General features: G+C 39.0%; 3 protein-coding genes across 4 annotated transcripts in view; 1 reads left to right on the plus strand and 2 right to left on the minus strand.

Annotated features, from left to right (window-relative positions):
• The window catches only part of LOC106085990 (tyrosine-protein kinase Btk29A), a 491,172-nt gene extending 488,174 nt beyond the window's left edge, over positions 1-2,998 (minus strand). Inside the window, exon 1 of the mRNA XM_013250481.2 lies at positions 2,091-2,998. The gene's annotated coding sequence lies outside the window, so the exon portion shown is untranslated. The remainder of the gene's footprint in view (positions 1-2,090) is intronic.
• Positions 2,999-5,983: 2,985 nt separating this feature from the next.
• LOC106085985 (dolichyl-phosphate beta-glucosyltransferase) lies at positions 5,984-15,197 on the minus strand. The gene is made up of 6 exons (XM_013250475.2): positions 14,963-15,197; positions 14,702-14,876; positions 13,702-13,907; positions 7,931-8,118; positions 6,506-6,643; positions 5,984-6,436 (listed from the first exon to the last, which is right to left on the minus strand). Exons 1-6 carry the CDS (start codon positions 15,032-15,034, stop codon positions 6,232-6,234), a joined length of 984 nt encoding a protein of 327 aa, XP_013105929.2. The 5' UTR covers positions 15,035-15,197; the 3' UTR covers positions 5,984-6,231.
• Positions 15,198-17,932: 2,735 nt separating this feature from the next.
• Positions 17,933-21,325, plus strand: LOC106085983 (epsilon-sarcoglycan). Of its 2 annotated transcripts, XM_013250472.2 has the most exons (5): positions 17,933-18,687; positions 18,751-19,185; positions 20,264-20,368; positions 20,482-20,622; positions 20,690-21,325. In XM_013250472.2, exons 1-5 carry the CDS (start codon positions 18,101-18,103, stop codon positions 20,796-20,798), a joined length of 1,377 nt encoding a protein of 458 aa, XP_013105926.2. In that variant the 5' UTR covers positions 17,933-18,100; the 3' UTR covers positions 20,799-21,325. The 2 variants fall into 2 exon arrangements, with proteins under 2 accessions (XP_013105926.2, XP_013105927.2); XM_013250473.2 differs by lacking the exon at positions 20,264-20,368.
• Positions 21,326-22,170: the final 845 nt, after the last annotated feature.

Consider the following 22,170-nt stretch of genomic DNA (forward strand, 5'->3'; position numbering starts at 1 on the left):
TTTTTCGAATATATTTTTGAAAAAAAAGCAAATAACGACAAATTTTTGCTATCGGATGGGGGCGGACTCTCTCCCCTTCCCCAAAAGTACTACCCAAAAATAAAATGGACCGGTCGGGACAATATGGGACTCAATATTGTCAGGAAGGAGAAATAGGCTTTATAATTTGTTGATTTCGGAAGTGGGCGGCCACTCCCCCGTTACCCAAAAACACCACCCAAATTCAAAAGTGGACCGATCGGGACAATTTGGGTATGAAATGAAAGGTATTGGAATGTAGAATATGAATATGGTATTAAAATTGGGTTTGATATCGGATGGGGGCGGTCCCGCCCTATGGGGCCAAGACTTTTAATCGAAATATCGGTCTATATGGAAGCTATATCCAAATCTGGACCGATCTGGGCCAAATTGAAGAAGGATGTCGAAGGGCCTAACACAATTCACTGGCCCACATTTTGATTAAATCGGATAATAAATGCACTTTTTATGGAGAGATCGTTCTATATGGCAGGTATATCCAAATCTGGTCCGATCTGGGCCAAATTGAAGAAAGATGTCGAGTGGCTTAACACAACTATCTAACACTATCTAACACACTATCTAAAATTTCAACAAAATGGGATAATAAATGTTGCTTTTATAGTCCTTAGACCCTAAATCGGCGGATCGGTCTATATGGCAGCTATATCCAAATCTGGACCGATCTGGGCCAAATTGAACAAGGATGTCGAAGCGCCTAATTCAACTCGCTGACCCAAATTTCAGCAAAATCTGATAATAAATGTGGTTTTTTTTGGGTCTAAGACCCTAAATCCGCGGATCGGTCTTTATGGGGGCTATATCAAGATATAGTCCGATGTAGTCCATATTCGAACTTAACCTGCTTATGGACAAAAAACAGAATCTGTGCAAAGTTTCAGCTCAATATTTCTAATTTTAAAGACTGTAGGGCGATTTCAACAGACAGACACGGCTAGTTTGTCTCAGAGAGTTTTACGCTGATCAAAAATATATATACTTTATAGGGTCGGAAATGGATATTTCGATATGTAGCAAACGGAATTACCAAATGAATATACCCCCACCCTCAGGTGGTGGGTATAACAATGAAGCCGATCGGTCCATAAATTACTGTTTGGCAAGAAGAACTCAATCTGACATGCTCGAAGTGACCAAATTTTAAGCCCCATGGACCAGCCTCTGGACCCACTAGGGTTCTCAAAATTTGCATACTTATTGTGAAACACCTCAACACTGACTATTTGAAGTTTCGTATCTCTATCTGTTCAAAAGTTCCACAACTATTTCTAAGATTTTTCGATTTGGCAACACTGTGCGCCGTTGGGACTTCTAGGCTATAAAAAAGGCCCCTTATTAAGCTTAAATTTGAATCGGACAATACTCATTGATATGTGAGAAGTTTGCCTCTGTTCCTTAATGGAAATTTCGTTGTTTTCGTTTGTTTTGTTGTTGTTGTTAAATTTTAAGGGTCGATGTTGATTTTGAATAACTTAAACACGTTGCACGATTATGTATCTTTAGCATAGTCCAAATTGAGGTAATCTAAAGATGAGAAATGTCATTTGAAATGCAGAAAAATAACTTGACGCTTAGTTAAGGCTCATGTTCAATACCGACCCTAAAAATTTAGCCCAAGTTTGTTGGCCAATTAGAATGTAAATAGCCTTTAACAAAATTATTGCAATCATAGAAAATCACATAGACGCAAACCTCAAGGTCACAAGGTAAGATAGAGTTGCCTCAACAAAAATAATACTAATAAGCATGAGAAAAGAAAAGTTCAATAACACCACAAACATGACATGGGCGGGCGGTAAGCGATTGGCTTGTGGTAAACATAAAGCCAAGATAACCAATAAAATCAAACTGTCCGTAAAAGTGAGGCAATAAAATTTAAAACATCAGCATTAAGATTTGATCGATGGTTTGGTGACTCATTTGTGGAGCAAGCACAATTCGATTATGGAACACTTTTTTCAAAAAGGTAAAAATATCTACATAGGTATATACATACATAGATATGAAAGTTGGGAATAAAACACATTTATAATGTAGTATGAACTTACCGCCAAATTAGAAATTTTTTTGGAACGGCACCCGATTTGTTAAAATAATTGCATCTATTGAATTGTTGTTTGTGCCAGGGAACAAGTGTTTAAGAAATAAACAATACGATAATTGCACCGGATTTAAGCAAAGCACTAGGAATGAATAAAAACAATGTCATACAAACACAGGTTACATTTACAATGGGTCCTGCGGTTTTGATCGTGCTTTTGTTTCTATGGTAATCTTGTTGCTGCTTATTTTATTTAACACTGTGCATAAAAGACTGTCCCAATTTCGTGTTTTGTGTTCCATAAGGTTGCACCTCCTTCCACTTTTACGGTTACACTCACATACACACACAATTTCACACTTGAAGAGATTTCGCACTGCAGTCTTCAATGGCTTAAATCAATTTAAATAATTTCATATTATGTTCTCCACTTGTGTGAATTCAATTTAATATGATTTGCTGTTAGCATGTTGCGATGTCTTTGTTTTGTATGCTTCTTATTTTCACTTCAACATATTTCCAAAAGAAATTCTACGAATTGTTCTACAATGTTGTTTTTATTTTTTTTATTATTAAACGCCGCCGATCGAAACAAAACAGTCGCACACACGCACATGTATATACATATATATAATAAAATACGCCGACGCGACAGACATACACTCGTAGTTGGTTTCTTATTGGTTTCTTGTTTTGTGTTATTTATTCTCTGTGCATGTTGTTATTTTTGTTTTTGTTGCTGATTATTGCCTGCATTCCTTCAGGGATAATCCATGGAAAAATACACCGAAGAAATTTTAAGGAAAATTTCTTGCTAAGTTCCTCAGAGTGTTTTGTTTTTATTGAAATTACTTCAACACGTATTTGCACAAAATAAGCGCGAATTTGCAATTATTTAAACAATTAATTTCCTAGTGTTTTTAACACCATTCCCTTCAAATCACAAAGCCAAGACTGTCTCTGGCTGGCACAGTTGTTGTATTGGTTTTCACAGTTGTTTATTTAAGTACTGCAATGAAGTACATAGTACAAAACCAACCAAGCGAGTCCAATTAGAATGGCGGGTAACCGTATTGGAAAAATATTCTTTAATTATAAAAAATCGAATTAATTGCAATTTTCAAAGGTCATGTGTTAAAAAGTTATGCAAAAAATTGAGATTTAGACTTTCTTAACAAAAATCTGGCATAAGTATCAACAGTTGAGAGGATGTGGTTTCCGCCGTTACCGTTGAGATATTCAAAAACAATTATATGTAGGAAGAAGAAGAAGAGGCAGACATGTAAAACTTTGATCAAAATCTTAAATAAGTGTAAATAAGAAACAGCAACAAAAACTGAATAAAGTTTGCATATCCGTTTTAATACCTTTTCTCCCCTATATTCTCAAGAGAGGTTTTTGGAGTAGCAATGAATGACTACAGTTCCCACGTTCCCTTAAATACTTGGGAGTAAACTTAAATAGGAAACATATTCAGGAGCGCACTGAGAAGACTGAAGACTGGACACTTTGTTTACAGGCTGTAGACTCTACAGTAGTGTAATTCGATCAGTGCTAACAAATGCCGCGGTAGTATGGTAGACGACGCCTTCTAGGGCACTTAAGTCATATATACAGACTATGTATGAAGTAGCCACAGTGGCTTAGAGTCTTAAGGCGAAGATAAAGTAGACAGAGGAATGGAGTAGGTCATACATGCCATCACGGGTTAATACCCACATGCTTACTGCAATATACAACATGGTCGAAAAGGAAGCAAATTGGCGACAGCTGTTGGTGTGCTGACAAAGAAACCTTGTAGACCACGTACAAAACAAAGTGGTAAGTTATGGACCGCCAGTGTGTTCTCTTCAACTACATTCGGTTTTCGAACACGCAAAACGTCAAAAATATATTTTGCCTTCGTATTCCTCTTAATATATAGAAATTTGATTAATAGTATGCATTCCAACATAGAAATGATAAGGTTTGCAAGATATAAGTCAAACAAAATCACATCGTTTTGAGATTTCGAAAACCGAAACAGGGATGAACATTCAAATCTTTCAGAAAATCTCAGTTCTCCCGTAAACCATCTTCATTAGGACACAAAGATCCTAGCCATGCGAAGGCATAACTACATGTTGTCTAATCTATACCTGCTGGGCTGTTATCGCAGAGACCATTCAAACCATCTTTTTATGGATAGGTATTCACCACTCAGAAACCTTAAGGTGGATCTACATGATCTAGAGCGTGAGGTTCAATGCTACAAGAGAGAGATTAAGCGAGTCTTGGCAATATATGCGGTGTGGTCTTTGTCTCCCATTGCACCTGAAGAAATTGACCTCCACCGGCAAACCAGAATAGTTGTGGCTCAATTACGATCCGGCAGATACAGCCGTCTCAACTACTACAGAGGTTATTTCCATGGCAGCCGGTTGTATGTACCGGATTGACCCGATGTATTCCTTCATCGGCAAGAGCTGCCGCCTCTGTGTACCACACACTGCTACTACAACAACAACAACTACAGAGGAAGGATTGATGTCAACGTGCAGGATGTGACCATAGGACCCACGACATGTGTTTAACTCCCCAGACCTACTCAACTCAGACCCACTCAACTCAGACCCTCTCAACTCAGACCCATATCCTTTTGGACAAACCCCACAGAACCAAGTAGACGGAAGGTAGAACACAACACACTGCCACAACAACAACGGGATAATATAGGCGACAATAGGAAACCTTACTGGATCGGAAGAGGTTTCGAATTGAATATGTGAGTTAGCACTGATGAATGAGACACTGACGCGATCTTCTTTTAATAGAACGTGTATTGTTGTTGTAGCAGTGTGTTGTACACTTGCCGATGAAGGACTCCATGGGGTCATTCCGATACGTACAACCGGCTGCCATGGGATTGACAGAACTCTGGTATTGCCAACTGGTGGTAGTTCATGCTAAACGGATGGCTCAGGCTGAAGGGAAGAACAGGTCTGGGCATCCACACTAAGGACCTAGAGAACGCGACAAAATCGAGTGTAATCATATTTACGTACAGTAAGTTGCCCATAGAGCAACCGGCAAGATAAAAGCGCGAATGGTCTTAGAGTCGTAGAATGAGATTAACGACTTCTATATGTATGGTATGATCTGCATCATCTGGTTGCTGGGTCATAGGGGAGTAAGAGGGAGTAGGTGATAGATGTGAAATCGAAACCTCATAAGGCGATGCAGTCCGAGTTGATAGCGTGAGCAAAGTGCACCCATGTAGCACTATCAAACAGTAAAACCGTCCGAAGGATGACGAAATCCTATGAGAAGAGGCTAATACTAAGTGATAGTTAGAAAATCAGTATGGGACTTCGGGCACAATTATGGGGGAAATCTGTGGGGAAGACGATGAGACTTTGAAGCATTTCCTAACCCCATAAGCGTAAAAACACCTTTGGACGGTGGTCGGAGCATCCCCAGAAAAGTTTTAGCCTTCCACCCAGATTTTTAAAAGTTATGTTGTTTTTGACATTTGCTAATTTGCTTGCTATTCACAGAGTTCTAGCACCAACCCCAGAAAGACGTGGTTGTTGTAGCCACGTTTTTATGTGAAGGTGGCGATCCTCGTCAAGCTCCTGTAGGTGAGCTAGGTCGTTCCGGTACAAAGGACCGATCGCCACGGGAACAGGGTGGCCTTGCCTTGTCATATCGATAATCATAGGCACTCAGTATTTGTGCAAGAGCCGGTGCGACCCGGCTGCTGTTGTAGCTGTCCGCGACTGCTGTTGTAGCTACTATGTATGGCTCATTCCACATCTGTCTGTTTCAACATATCAAAGCTATTTGAAGGCTTTTCTCTTACTTACTATGCTCAAAGGCATTCCGAGCAAAATGTTTCGTCTAACATATTTGGCGAACATATTACGGAAATAGTAACATTTTAATTTCGAAAATAAACGAAAATTATGTGTAGTATATTTAACAAACTTTAACTTATAAATTGTTCTTAAAGTTTAAATTTAACTTTTATACAAAATATAAAAGCTTCTTTTATTTATACATTAATAAATGTATAGTGCAAAAAGCTCAAAAAAACTTGGATTTTTTTAAATATTCACATGGAGTTACGGAACTAAATTGTGTGTCAAAAAAACAAACCAAAAACGAGATTATTCTGTGTGTGGCTTAGTGCGAACAATTTCCCATGCTCCAATTGTGTAGCGGAACCAGATTAGGAATAAATCAACTCCCATTTGTAGCCACGACCAAAATGGTGTGAGTTTGGAGCCATCAATTTCATGCCAAGTTACAGCCACTTCACGTACTGGAATGTGTAATTGTTCAACAAGATATAGCAGCTCTACATCAAATGCCCTAAAATGTATATAAATAAAAATGTTAATAAAATTCTCAAAGGTTTTTGTTAAAGTAAATATGAGGTACCATCGTTCTACATGCATAACGGTGAATAGTTTTTTAGCAGCTGATCTTGTCAATAGTTTAAATCCACATTGAGTGTCTTTCAAAGAACGCACAGCAAAAAGCCATACTAAAAAGTGAAAGCCGTACATAAGGAAAGTTCTGTAATGAAGAAAGTAAATTTTATATTATGTTATTTTTATACATATATATGATAGTTAAAAGTTGAGGAATATATAAACTATTGGGTTGCCCAAAAAGTAATTGCGGATTTTTTAAAAGAAAGTAAATGCATTTTTAATAAAAATTAGAATGAACTTTAATCAAATATACTTTTTTTACACTTTTTTTCTAAAGCAAGCTAAATGTCACAGCTGATAACTGACAGAAGAAAGAATGCAATAACAGAGTCACAAGCTGTGAAAAAATTTGTCAACGGCGACTATACGAAAAATCCGCAATTACTTTTTGGGCAACCCAATACTATTAGTATTTCTTATTTCAAGTGTTACTGATGATGGTCTAGGTAAATTACAAATTTTGCCCATGAACATTCCACTAAGGAACAGAGGCTTACTTCTCACATATCAATGAGTGCTGTTCGATTCAAGTTTAAACTCAATGATAAGGGGCCTCCTTTTTATAGCCGAGTCCGAACGGCGTGCCGCAGTGCGACACCTCTTTAGAGAGAAATGTTGCCAGCATTAGGAGGGGAAAACCACCGCTGAAAAATGTTTTTTCTGGTGTCGCCAGGATTTGAACCTGGGCGTTCAGCGTCATAGGCGGACATGCTAATCTCTGCGCTACGGTGGCCTCCTGGTCTAGGTAATCATCGAAAAGCATATTGTTGTGGTGAAAGCATCTGTGATAAGAAGCAATAATGTGATATCTGTTTTCTTCAACTCTATCTCACTTGGCGATAATAAGCTAATTTAAGAGTGGATTTTTTCGTTAAATTTTAATTAATGATCATGTATTTGAGGCCACCGTAGTGCAGAGTTAAGCATGTCCGTCTATTACGCTGAACGCCTGGATTCGAATCCTGGCAAGAACATAATGAAAATTTTCAGCGGCGATTATCCCCTCCTAATGCTGGCTACTGTACCATTTGGTATGACAGCCATGTATAAACTTTTCCAAAAAGTGGTGTCGCACTGCGGCATGCCGTTCGGAGTTGGCTATATAATGGAGGTCCCTTATCATTGAGCTTAAAATTTGAATACTACAGCACTCATTGATTTGTGAGAAGTTTGCCCCTGTTCCTTCGTGGAAGGTTAATGGGCAAATTTGCGATTGTATTTTAAGAACAAGCGCGGCAAGTACAGAATACAATCCCATGACAGCCGTTTGTATGTACCGGATTGACCCGATGAATTCCTTCATCGGCAAGGGCTGCCGCCTCAGTGTACCACACACTGCTACTACAACAACAGTTTTTGTTTTTATTACCTAAATGCACTTCTTGTGGCTATTGCATCTTGCTCCAAATGTGCCCTTGAGCCAATAACTACTGCATCTCTTTTCCAGCTATTGTTGATATTATTCAGTGCGTCGTACAGCTTATCTAAATCGGAGAATTTCGTAGCACCATCCGCATCGGCAAACAATAAATTACGGCCACGAGCACTTAGCATGCCCTATAAAGATATATAAGATATATGACTTATTATACAATTATGAATATAACAAAATTTTAAAAAAAATGTTGTTGGAACAAAATTGTGTTTTTCTGGTTGTAGCCATATTTACATGTGGAGGTGGCGATTCTCGTCCAACTCCTGTAAGTTAAAAAGATCGTTCCGGTCCAAATGACCGATCGCCGCGGGAACAGTGTGGCCATTTGTTATATAGAGGCGCCAATAACTCGCTTTGTCATTGCGGTCGTTGCAGATACTCAGTATGAAGCAGGTACTCAGTATTTAGCATTCACTATCCATAACCTGTTGTTGTTGTTGTTGTATAGTCAGGCGGCAGCCCTTGCCGTTGAAGGACTCCATCGGGTCAATCCGGTACGTACAACGGGCTGCCATGGGATTGATCCGTAACCTGTGGACGTACGCGGTAGCTAGCAGCTAATATCGGACCTTAATTTCACAGCCTGCGTGGTGCTCACAGCTATCCCGTGCCGGGCAACAAAATTATGCGTCTATGATGCTCGATTAGACAAGGCGGTTTATTGGTGCCTTTAAATAACCAATGGCCACCTTGTTCCCGCGGCGATCGGCCCTTTAGACCGAAAGAGTTTGCTAACCAATAGGAGTTTGACGAGGATCGCCACCTCCGCATGAAAATGTGGCTACAACAACCAAAACAAAACTAACAAGTAAAAACGTGCTTAGTTCAGCCGGGCCAAATCTTAGGAATCTACCACCATGAATTCTTTCTAAATATGGGAGCTATATCTAAAGGGTGATTTTTTTGAGGTTAGGATTTTCATGCATTAGTATTTGACAGATCACGTGGGATTTCAGAAAAGGGGTCAAAGAGAAAGATGCTCAGTATGCTTTGACATTTCATCATGAATAGACTTACTAACGAGCAACGCTTGCAAATCATTTTCAGTGAATGGGCCCTAGAAAAGTTGGCAGAAAATCCGCTTTTTTATCGACAAATTTTGTTCAGCGATGAGGCTCATTTCTGGTTGAATGGCTACGTAAATAAGCAAAATTGCCGCATTTGGAGTGAAGAGCAACCAGAAGCCGTTCAAGAACTGCCCATGCATCCCGAAAAATGCACTGTTTGGTGTGGTTTGTACGCTGGTGGAATCATTGGACCGTATTTTTTCAGATGCTGTTGGACGCAACGTTACGGTGAATGAACACATTTCAAACCGAACACTGATTTTGGTAATAAAATTCAATGATTTGCAAGCGTTGCTCGTTAGTAAGTCTATTCATGATGAAATGTCAAAGCATACTGAGCATCTTTCTCTTTGACACCATGTCTGAAATCCCACGTGATCTGTCAAATACTAATGCATGAAAATCCTAACCTCAAAAAAATCACCCTTTAGTTGTAGACCGAATTGGACCGTACTTGGCACAGTTGTTGGGAGTCATAACAGAACACTATGTGCAAAATTTCAGCCAAATCGGACAAAAATTGCTGCTTCGAGGGGCTCAGGAAATCAAATCGGGAGATCGGTTTATATGGGAGCTATATCAGTTTATAGACCGAATTGGACCGTACTTGGCTCCGTTTTTTAAAAGTCATAACGGACTGCTTTGTGCACAATTTCAGTCAAATCGGATGAAAATTGAGGCTTCCGGGGGCTTAAAAAGTCAAATCGGGAGATCAGTTTATATGGGAGCTATATCAGGTTCTTGACTAATTTGGGCCGTACTTGGCACAGTTCTTGAAAGTCATACCAAAACTGCTACATACTTATTTACTTAATTGGCTATGACAGAACATTTGTTCCACTAGCCCAACGTAGAATAGCGTACCAAGCACCTCGATCTTCTGCGCTCATTCTAAAATCTCGAACACCAAGTTTCGAGGTATCCCCCACTACTTGATCTTTACATCGGGATTTTGGTCTTCCCGGTTTGCGTGTACCACCGTGTCTGCCTTTAAAAGACTTCTTTGCTGGAGCTTCTTCATTTATTCTGACAACATGACCTAGCCAACGCAGCCGTTGTATTTTGATGCGTGTAACTATGCTACCGTCGTCATACAGCTCGTGGTTCATACGTCGCCTATATTCTCCATTAACGCAAACTGGTCCATATATTTTACGAAGGATCATTCTCTCAAATACTCCAATCCTAGAAAAAACGGTCATAACAAAACACTATGTGCAAAATTTCAGCCAAATCGGGAATTGTGGGTTTCAGTGGCTCAAAAAGTCAAATCGGGAGATTGGTTTATATGGGAGCTATATCCAAATCTGATCTGATATGGCCCATTTGCAATCCCCAACGACCTACATCAATATAAAGTATCTGTGCAAAATTTCAAGCGGCTAGCTCTATGCGTTCGACCGCTATCGTGAGTTCGACAGACGGACGGACAACCATAGCTAGTTCGAATCAGAGTTTGAGACGATCAAAAATATATATACTTTATGGGGTCCTAGATCAATATTTCGAGGGGTTACAAACGGAATGACTAGTAGTGATGATTAGTATACCCCCATCCTATGATGGTGGGCATAAAAATTGACCTTTCCCAGAGTAGCCGGCTGGTATGGAAAGTAATTAAGTATTTTGTAAGTAGCACAGTATTCTTGAGTTAGTTTTTTTCGAGGTTACTTTTGAGTATTTAGAGCGCTAAACAAGGCGATTACTGGCTTAGGTGTATATCCATAGTGACATAGGGGGGATTAATATCCGCCCCATCTTTTCTATTGTATTACTAAAAGCGCGTTAAGTTCGGCAATGACGTTCCCGTGGCGATCGATCCGATGGCCCGGAACGAGTTTGCTCACATATGGAGCTTGACGAGGATCGCATCTTTCACATACAGCAATACAAAAACAGCAATAACATTACTCGCTTAGGAATATGTCCATAATGCCATACCCTGGTTTCAATCTAACCTAACCTACAGGTAAAAACTTTGGAGCATTTCCTATGTCATTGCCCGTCTTTCGCCTCTAACAGACACCGGCACTTAGGTGAGGACACAATAACAGACAAAACAAGCCTATTACTGTCTTAGATGTATGTCCATAGTGGCATGAGACGCCCAATATTATGGATACACATCTTGTCTTGTTGTTGTTGTTGAAGCAGTTTGTTGTGTTCTATCTTTCGTCTGCTTGATTCTGTTGAGTGTCAAGACCCAGGAACTCTGCGACCACGATGAGGTGCGTCCACAGGGATATGGGTCTGAGTCAAGTAGGTCTGGCTGGGCAGTTAAACAGTTGACGTGTATCGTGCGGTTCCTGATTACAATCGGGACATACATCTTGAACATCGGCATCAATCCTTGCTCTGTAGGAGTTGAGACGGCTGCATCTGCCGGAACGTGATTGATGAATTGAGCCAGAATTACTCTGGTATGCCGGTGGAGACCAAAGTCTTCAGGTGCAATGGGAGGCGGTCGTGAGTCGCGAGGAGACAGCTCATCACATTTCAGCGGGGCGGCATTCTGACAGATCTGAATATTATTCCACTGCGTGTCACAAAACTGACGAGACCACACTAGCGCAGCATAACTTTGTACGTGGTCAAAAAGGTTTCTTTGTTGTTGTTGTTGTAGCAGTGTGTTTTACCCTGAGGCAGCAGCCCTTGCCGATGAAGGACTTCATCGGGTCAATCCGGTACGTACAACCGGCTGCCATGGGATTGAAGGTTTCTTTGTCTGCACCCCAAATGCTGCCAGCAAGTGACTTGTGGACCTTGTTTCTACTTTTGACTTTATCGCAAATTGCTGTGACATGTGGGGAGAATGTGTAAGAGCTGTCAAATGTGACGCCAAGTATTTTGGGACACTTTCTGAATCATTTCTCCATTAACCATCACTGTCAGCTCAGTATTCACCTCACACGTATTTGTAGTGAACAATGTGGCTGAAGATTTGGTGGCAGATATCTTCAGATTTCTTGCAGCGAAATATGAGGCAAGTTCGTTGTGGTAGACGTTCAGCCTATCGCAGATGTTAACAATGGGTGCGGGGCCTGATGCCATGATTGTACAATCGTCCGCTTATGATACGATCTCTATGCTGTCTGGAGGGGGTGGAATGGAGGAAAGGTAGAGGTTAAACAGTGCCGGAGATAATACCCCACCTTGGGGAAATCCCTGTTTCACTCTACGGTGCTTCGACTTCTTATCCCTAAGTTCCACAAATGACTGGCGACAACACAGATAATTCGCGACCCAGCATTTCAGGCCTGGCTGGAGGGGCGTGTTGGCAATTTCCTCAAATAATTTGACCGTGTCGAATGCCTTCGATAGGTCCAGTGCCACGAGGATCGTCCTATCACATGGCCTGTGCTGGTTGAAGCCACGACAAATGTGTGCGGTAATGGCATGCAAAGCTGTTGTTGTGCTATGCAGTCTTCGAAAACCATGTTGATGCTTGGCGAATGGAAATTCTCCTACGAGGCTCGGTAGGAGTGAGCCTCGAGGGAGAGAGAGAGAAGGGAGATCGGTCTGTACGACTCCTCTAAACTCAGGTCCTTTCCAGGCTTCAGTAGCGGGATTACTCTGCCCATTTTCCAGACATAGGGAACTATAGTAGTGTTCAAAGACAGGTTGAGGACAGTAGTAAGGTACTCAACTCCAGGTAAATGCAGATTCTTCAACATCAACGTAGAGATTCCGTCGGGGTTCAACGCCTTGGATGATTTGGCGTCACGGATGACATTCGTAACTTCGCCCACGGCAAATTGTGATGGCTGTTCATCGGCTCGGAGACCACGAATACGGCGAATGGCGTATTTTGTCTCTTTTCATCAATCTGAACAGATTTTGATCTAATTAAATAGACATTGTGGTTGTCATAGAAGAAGGAAATGAGACAGATTCTTCAACATCAACGTAGAGATTCCGTCGGGGTTCAACGCCTTGGATGATTTGGCGCCACGGATGACATTCGTAACTTCGCCCACGGCAAATTGTGATGGCTGTTCATGGGCTCGGAGACCACGAATACGGCGAATGGCGTATTTTGTCCCTTTTCATCAATCTGAACAGATTTTGATCTAATTAAATAGACATTGAGACTGCTTAGGCTCTCTCAATTAAAAAGGCACAAATCTATGGAATCTATAACGATGAACAATTTGGGGTGCTACAAAAAAAAATCAACAAGTTATTATTCCCTGTACCATAGTAGTGTTTGGAGAGTATTCCAAAAGAAATTGACCATACACCAAATATTCGAGTAATACCTCTACTGAAAAAACTCAGCTACATATACAGCACAACTTCTACTTCTAGATTTCTAAACAATTTACAGTTTTTGAATTCTAACGTTCCAAATTGCGATAAATTCTTTTCAATGAGGACCAATGAAAGTTGTTCCCCTTAACACGTTCGGTCTCTGTGAATGAAGTTTTGTTATCATTATCATTGTTTTGTTTGGAAGCGAGAAGTTTAGAGGCTTTTTATCTAACATCTAAGTGACTCACTGCCTATTTTTGAACAAAAAGCGAGACAAATTCATCAACAATAGTTATTTTTGTCTATAGAAATCAGGTCGTAATACTGTAATCATAGTTTTCATTTTGCGTCTATTATGATAACTAAGTGTCTATCTTGAATACTTACCAATCGTACAGCTCCGCCTTTTCCACGATTTTCTACCAATTCCAAGACTCGCACCTTTTCCACAGTATAACGTTTGGAGTATTTTAAAGCCAATGCAACAGTGCCATCCGAACTGCCATCGCTTACCACAATAATTTCATAGGTGAAGTTTTCAGCTTTTGATTTAGCTTCCAAGTACTCCAAACATTCATCCAACATAGAGGGCACTGCAATAACGTTAACATAAATTATTTTGAAAAAGATATACAAGATGTACCTTAAATTTATTCATGAGATTGGAGAAGGTTTGTTATCCCCTATATTGTCGTTATGATTTAAAGTAGTTCAGACAACTATCATCCATACTAATTCTAAGCATTTGCCATATGATTTATAAAAATAGCATTCGTGTGTCTAAATTTAGCTCCTAATTACATAGTCTTGACATTCGCCCAGAATAGATGGCACTAGCATACCATTAGCATATATTTATCAACAATGATTTACAGAAATTGACAGTATGTCTTAAATTTGCTTAATAGATTGGAGAACCTGTTGATGATTTTGGTATTTAAATTTGCTATAAAAATCTCTACTTTAATGTTCAAAAAATTATTCCGAAAAAAGTTTTCGAATGTTTTATAAAATTAGTGTATGCACATGTGTACATCTTATGTTTGCTTTTCATTTTAGATAACTCGTTAAAGATTCCAGTTTTTACATGTGGTACCACTAAATTGTTGATTATAATTCATGCAAATAATTCAAATATATCATGGCAAAAATCATTTTTTAATACGGAAGTGATTACAGCCATAAACTAAAATTGCTATTTAAAGCAAGTATTTCTGCACGCAATGCAGAAATACGTGCACTTTCTTTCAGGCCTATAGCGATTGGTAGTGTTTTCTTGTGACTCTAAAGCGTCCATTAATGTATGACCACTCTGTCATTCTTCATATGTGCTTATCTATGAATAAACACTGCATACCGCCACTGTAATTTGTTATCATTAACTTACTCCTTTCCTCTTCATTGTAGGCAGGTACAATGACACTCAAGTCTAACGTCGGTTCATCCTCTATGCTTGGGAATTCAATATTCTTCAAAATATTGGGATCCAGATAGGTCTTCTCCTGTTTGTGACGTTTTATCACCGGCAATGGTGTGGTAAGCGACTTTTGTATAATTACAAGCTATACAATACAATAAATTTTAGAAAATCAATATATGAATGTTTCCTTGTGCCGGTGGTGGCCGTAGAAGTTTTTTTTTTATTTACCGATATCAAAATTACTGTAAATACTGCTGAAGCGTAGTATATGCTCATCAGAAAGATTTCGGCTAACGTCATTTTTCTTTGTAATACTTTCGGCAACTTTAATTCATTATAATTCGATGCAGAATATAAGAACTTGAACTTCTTGCTAGCGCCACGTATTTTTTGTATGTTAATGTTGCTTTTTAGCTCTTATCACTGCACAGCAGTGGTACCCAACTCAATTTAAAGCTGTAATTTGTAGTCATATGTTTAGCTTAGGGCTGCCAATATAGCTGCTATTTAAAGTAATTATAGTACGACGTAAACATTGAAAACATTTACGTCACATATACATACAATGGGCAATCTGAATGGTACATCAAATGTGTTGTCATCGTGGCAAGAGCGATACGTCGTTTTCTCTTTTCCATTACTTTCCTTCAACTCTTTGTCAAGCAATTGTAACCAATTTCTGTTCGAATTAAATATCGATTTACATATCAGCCCAAGCCGGATTTAATAAGGTGGTCTCACGCTAGCAGCTGTTAACTGCCGGCCAGATTTGACAGTGTTAAGGTGTCAGATTTTTATTTGCATACACTTTGTTGCTATCTTCTTTCTCGCATATTTTCTGCTCATGTACGCACACGTATATACACACGCACACAAATTCCTTTGAGCGTGTCGGCAAAACGTCGATCAGATTGATGACAAGATGGCGGATTGCACCATATGATTTGTGGTTGTTGTACAAATGAGACCACCTTTGATTGTTTCACCATGATATCAACCATGATTACATAAGACTTGCTAATTTCAACAATACAACAAAAGATGCGTGTTTGTAAGTGTAACCTATCGAAATTGTCTACAACAGAACATTTGTTTCCCTAGCCGATATATTTTCAAGCGCCTCGATCTTCTGCGCCACTTCTCCAATTTCTGGTAGCTAGTTTCGAGACGTCTTTCTTTGGGTGTGTTGAAAACAGCATCGATTTTGTAAATCAGCTTGACGGCAAAATGATGGATTCTATGGATTTCAGCCATATGGTTTTTATGTTTTTATACAACCTTGTATTGGGAAAACTGCATTTAATAGGGCGTACCTGATTTTTTCACCCTGATTTTTTCACTTTTTGCACCCCTCCTAATGTTAATTTAATCCTAGGTCCCCTAGGGGCCAAAAACTCCCCCTTGGAAGAAAGTGGTCCAACCTAGGCAATATGTTTATAAAATAAAACGTAGAGTAGATTGTCAACATGGAAAAACCGGTCCGGGAAGGTCCTAAGGGGGTCTTAAAAATTTTTAACGCAGGTAACATAAGCAACATGGATATCAAGTGAAAGGTACAAACAAGTAGATTATGGTAAATATGCAAACTAAATAAAGCTCTAAAAGCCAGTTTACACTGCTCTTTAAATTTGGATTTAATGGCTCAATCATCTGTTTTCCCTCCAAAAAATCAGCTGACGAGAGCCTTAAATCCGGGTTTAATGAACAGTGTAAAAGGGGTTTAAACATGACATAATTACCAGGTAGTGTCCCCTAAACAGCTGAGTGCAATTTTTTCTCGCGAGGTGCATTATCTATCAACGAGTTTTGGTTGTATGTGTGTGAATTATAGTTAAGAACCACACCCAAACAACGAAAAATGGCTCGAACTAGTTTCATACTCAAAATCAGAGTTGCACTAATCGCTGATTTTGATAGATAGTGCACTCAATATTTTGTTGGTGGGCAACTGCCACTACCTGTAAATGAATATATCTTGGGTTTAAAAGAAAGAATTTTTTTTTTAAAAAAAGAGCACATTTTTTTGATATCCATATACCCCAAGAGGGACTAGTGACCTTTGCCCGAAAAACGAACATCGCATTTGTGTTCCTGTGGTCAACTCACATCCACACACCAAATTTCAGCGGAATCGGATTTGCAACCTATAAAGTGCAGTTTTGCCATTTTAAGGTGGAGTGAACAATGAGCGCATTAAAAATGCAACTTTGCTAACAAACACCTCAAAAACAAGGCGCAAAAGCTAAAATTTTTTAACTTTGACGCCTTAAAACATTGCTGAAATAGAATGAGCGCGTTGAACATTGTTTTCGAGCGTCGCGTTGAAAAAATGCAACACTGCACTCAAAGGCAATGCGGAAAAATTAAAAAATTTCCACCTTTGGAACTTGAAAGCTGGCGTCATTCAATGTTGCCACACGTGAAGTAGTGTTTTTGGTTGCAGAGTTTCATTATTCAACGCGACGCTTCTCAACGCTCTCATTCTGTTTAGGCCTTCAAAGTTGAAAATTCTTAAAGTTTTGCTCGTCGCTTTTGTGGGATTTGTTTGAAGGGTCGCATTTTTAATGCGTGCGAAAAGTATGTAGCTCTTTCTTTATTATTGAGCCAAGATAAAGATCGTGGTGCATACGATACCGTATTCTCCATCAATGAAGACTGACCAAGAATTTTACGATAATTCTTTCTCAACTCCTACAGAGCAAGAATTGATGCTAACGTACAGGATGTGTGTCGCGAATGTGACCTGAGTTCTCAAGTCACCTGATGGACAAACGGACATAGATAATTGAATCAGAAAGTTATTTTGAATCGATCAGTATACTTAACAATGGGTCTAGCTCGCTTTTGTTAAGTTATAACCCTGTACCACAGTAGTGGTGTAGAGTATACAAATTAAACCATCTGGTCGCGGCGCTGCCTTCTATTTATTTACCTAGGCTGCTACGTTTAATTTTTTTTATTACGATACATGGAAATTTTAGCAGTAAACGCTAATAGATAAGGTTGCGCTTACAATTCTTTAGTCATATGGCCATTGGCAAATATTTCTAACGTTAAACAGAGATGTTATATAGATTTTCTACCGTTATGTTCTCTGTTTACATTTCTCATTTTGGCAATCATTCAAATAAATTTGCTCCCAAACATATGACTCTCCCCATTTACCACCCCCATTTGAGCAAAAAAAAAGTATTTTAGTATTAGATACACAACTTTTTCAACGACTTGGACAATATATAGTTTTGAAATTGCCAATGAACTAAGAAATTAAAAGAAAACTGTCTTCTGTATTATCGCTAGTTTTTGTTGCCGCTATAGTTAAATCTTTGCAATTACTATGTGTTGAATTAGGAAAGATAGAAAAAAATGTATTCTAAATCGAAAATATTCTTGTGTCTATCAACGACCTTGCTACTGTGCACGTCTATTGTGAAGTCTACTAGTAGCAACCAAATATTAGGTCAAGCTTCTGTGGGAGAACTATATACTTTCAAAATTGAACCCTCCATGTTCAATTGGACACATCAAGTTATCAATGAACAATTTCGTTATACGCCTTCTTTGAAATCTTATCCCGATTTACCCTCCTGGATGCGATACATGTACAGTCAAGAACATCATGCCGGTTTTCTTTACGGTACTCCACCTGCTCGTTTAGCATCGAAAAAAATTATTTTGGAGATAATAGCCTTAAACAAACAGAACTACGAAACACGTCATTGTGAATTGGTATTGACCATTGCTTCCAAGTTTCATGCTCCTAATGTGGTTCAAATGAAAATTGATAATTTAAATTGGGTACATCTAATGGATCCCGGAAGAGTTGAGAATTTACGCAACATTTTTCGTAAGGATTTATGGCCCGAAAGTGAGCCAGATTTAAGTTTAGTTTTCATGGAATCTGCCATCAATATGGGTGGCCGTTTACCGCTACGACCTCAACAGCATGAGGGGTAAGATAAACAAAAGCTGTACGTTTGTTTTCATTATACTCCATTGATACCCTTATATTTCAGAGTTATTGTACACTTGGGAAGTTTTGCAAAATTTTCTGATCGCCTAAACCAATTGCAAGAAGAAGTACGCCCTCTGTACAAATTACCTTCATGTACATACAAACGTACATCGGTGCAAAAAATATTCGAAAATGTTGGTTTTAAACTGGATTGGTGTGCATTTAAAATGGTTGGAACAGAAACGGATCCCGCTGTGCTCCATCACAACCATGATTCTGAGAGCTTTAAAGCGAACAATGCCAATAAAGTTATGGGTCAAAGCGAAGCTATGAATATGAAAAGACGAGCAGATCGTTGGCATGGAATGGCACGTGACGAAGTTCCAACACGAAATTATATTGATGAATTTGCTTTTGCTTTTGCCATTCCCACTGTTCTTTTTGGCCTACTTTGTGGTATACTTACGGCAACATTATGTTTTAAACATCATAAATTGTAAGTATAAATCTAATGTGAAGTACTTGCTATCTATGCCCACCACCATTGAATGGGGGTACACTATTCAAGTCAATATAGAATAGAAATATTAATCTGCGACCTCATAAAGTCCTGTTCGTCTTGATATTCTAAAACGATCTAGCCATGTCCTTCCATCCGTCTGTGGATATTGCGGAACGAATAAAGATATCCGCATGATTACCTTTTGCTCAGGTACTTCATAGTTTGCCCCTGTTCATTAATCTATCTCGTTGTGGGCCTCAAATGGGCCAATCGTTTTAGATTTTTTAGAAGCCGCAATTATTATTCAATTTTGGATAAAACTTAGCATATTGTGTTTTTTAATTGAGGCTACCAAAGCGCAGAAATTAGCATGTTTGCCTATGACGCTGAACGCTTGAGTTCGAATCTTGGCAAGAACATCAGAAAAATGTTCAACGGTGGTAATCCCCTCCAAATTCTGGCGACTTTTTTTTGCCTCTTTTTTATATAAACTGATTGCTTGATTTTGCAGAACATATACCCTTCAACTTCAACTTTTGGAGGCCACCGTAGCGCAGAGGTTAGCATGTCCGCATATTACGCTGAACGCCTGGGTTCGAATCCTGGCGAGACCATCAGAAATCATTTTCAACGGCAACATTTGTGAGGTACTATGCCATGTAAAACTTCTCTCCAAAGAGGTGTCGCACTGCGACACGCCGTTTGGACTCGGATACATAAAGGAGGCCCCTTATCATTGAGCTTAAAACTTGAATCGGACTGCACTCATAGATATGTGAGAAGTTGGCCCCTGTTCCTTAGTGAAATGTTCATGGCCACAATTTGCATACCCTTCAACTAAGTTAATTTGTGTAAATTGTTAGTAGAATCCATGGTGGTGGGTTCACAGAATTTTGCCCGGCAGAACTTAGCAATTTTTTGCTTGTTTGTATTCAGCTTCAGAAAGGCATTTCAAAAGATCCTTAATGCTTTCAAATGTAAAGTACCAGAAACTACCATTATTGTTAATGTTTTTAGTTATTGCTTTTGTTAGTTTTAATTTTTGTTTTATTTTTTTATATTCTTTTTTTAGATACGATCCAAAATCAGAATTCTTCTTCAATAATATATTTCACATTTGCAAAGAAGAATGTTTGAATTCCTCCAACGATTCTGATTTAAATAAAACCGAGGAAAGGTGATTTTCGTTTGTTTTTAATTTTATTTAAATTATTTAATTTTTTCAGCATTTTAATAACAGACTTTCTTAAAATTCCTTTAGCTTAAACTAATAGTCTAACATAATTTCAGCTATAAAGATTCCTATCCCACAACTTCCTCAACTGTTCAAATGGTACAATATTCAGATACAAATTCACAACCCGTTACTACTCTTAAAAGTCTAAAGGACCCCAATTGTTTATTGGATAACACAAGTGTGCGCTCCCAAAGGTAAATTATTGAACTATGAATGCCGTAATACAGTAGAGATGTTTCATTCCACATGTTTTTATTTTAGTCCTACTAGTTTCTATCAAACTGAAAGCCCTTCGAACACTTACTTGAGGCCTAAACCACCACCATATAAAGGAGGAAGTTTAACACGTACCAGTGGCGTAGATATTTGACAACCAACCTCCTCGTCGGCACCAAGAATTTTGTATTGTTAAATACAATCCATAATAAATGGAGGATTAGAAGGGGCGCTATGCTATGGCATACAAATAATGATGGCACCCAAAAGAGGTGCTCCATAAAATAAGTCATATTTAATTATATCATAGCCTACACATACTAACAGCCTGTTTTTCGTTGACATTTTTATGATACACACATGATACACATTAAAAACAATCCTATTTTTATACATATTTTCTCAAAAACATTTAACTTTAATTTTTTAAACCAAACACCAATTAACATTGCGAATATTTTCCTACTTTGTATTGAAGCAATGCACGATTTTCTATTTTATTGCCAATATATAAATATCATGGATTTACATTTATTTAACCAAGAATTTGTGTTACGCAAACAGGCATAATTTTACTCATTCAGATAATCCTACATATATAGTGTTGAATAATGTAGTAAATGGTTTAAGAGACATAATCAATTTGTATGCAATTATAACGATAAAAAGTAAATTTAGAAACTATTGTTAAATGTATTCATCAAGTAACTGGGATTGGCTCGCTTGTGTCAACATGCCCTAGTGGCAAGCCAAGGGGCAAACAGCGACCGCCGTGGTGGACCCCAGAGCTGGTTGGTCTAAGAAAGGATAGCAGAAAACTCTTCAACAGAGCAAAAGCGACAAGAACAACAAACGATTGGGATATCTATAAGGCTGAGCTAAGAAAATATAAGGACGAAATGAGAAAGGCTCAGAACAAATGCTGGGTAGACTTCTGCAGCTCCGTGGAGGATACATCTGAGGCCTCTAGGCTAAGGAAGATCCTATCCTCCAGACCTATTACGGTGGGGTATATTCAGAAGTCAGAGAATCTATGGACAATGTCTAGTAAGGAAACACTAGAACTACTTGTTGATACAAATTTCCAGGAAATTTCTCCAACGGACAACGTGGCACCAGCAGAGGTTATCACTGGTATGCATTCAATCCCATGGCAGCCGGTTGTACGTACCGGATTGACCCGATGGAGTTCTTCATCGGCAAGGGCTGCCGCCTCAGTGCATAACACACTGCTACAACAACAACAACAACAACAACTGGTATGCATTCGTCGGAGGCTATTAGGGAAATTGTGTCTGAGCAGAAAATCCTTTGGGCGATAAGAAGTTTCGACTCCTTTAAGTCGCCAGGCTCTGATGATGTATCACCGGTTGAATTACAAGCTCTGTCTGATAGACTGGTACCCTGGCTTAGGGAGATATACTCTGCTTGTATCAGAATGTCATATATACCTGTGGGATGGAGGGACACGAAGGTCATTTTCATGGCGAAAGCAGGAAAACCCTACCGCATGAAGGCGAACGATT

Source organism: Stomoxys calcitrans, chromosome 3 (assembly GCF_963082655.1).
Source record: "Stomoxys calcitrans chromosome 3, idStoCalc2.1, whole genome shotgun sequence".
In the NCBI taxonomy this organism is placed as follows: domain Eukaryota; kingdom Metazoa; phylum Arthropoda; class Insecta; order Diptera; family Muscidae; genus Stomoxys; species Stomoxys calcitrans.

Bases quoted from the DNA above. Each gene is read 5' to 3' on its own strand.
- LOC106085985 (XM_013250475.2), bottom strand. From the start codon at position 15,034: ATGACGTTAGCCGAAATCTTTCTGATGAGCATATACTACGCTTCAGCA. The intron at 8,119-13,701 runs GTAAGTATTCAA...ATATCTTTATAG, and splicing joins AAGGCGGAGCTGTACGATTG to GGCATGCTAAGTGCTCGTGG. The intron at 6,437-6,505 runs GTACCTCATATT...TATACATTTTAG, and splicing joins GTTATGCATGTAGAACGATG to GGCATTTGATGTAGAGCTGC.
- LOC106085983 (XM_013250472.2), top strand. From the start codon at position 18,101: ATGTATTCTAAATCGAAAATATTCTTGTGTCTATCAACGACCTTGCTA. The intron at 18,688-18,750 runs GTAAGATAAACA...CTTATATTTCAG, and splicing joins CGACCTCAACAGCATGAGGG to AGTTATTGTACACTTGGGAA. The intron at 20,623-20,689 runs GTAAATTATTGA...TTTTTATTTTAG, and splicing joins ACAAGTGTGCGCTCCCAAAG to TCCTACTAGTTTCTATCAAA.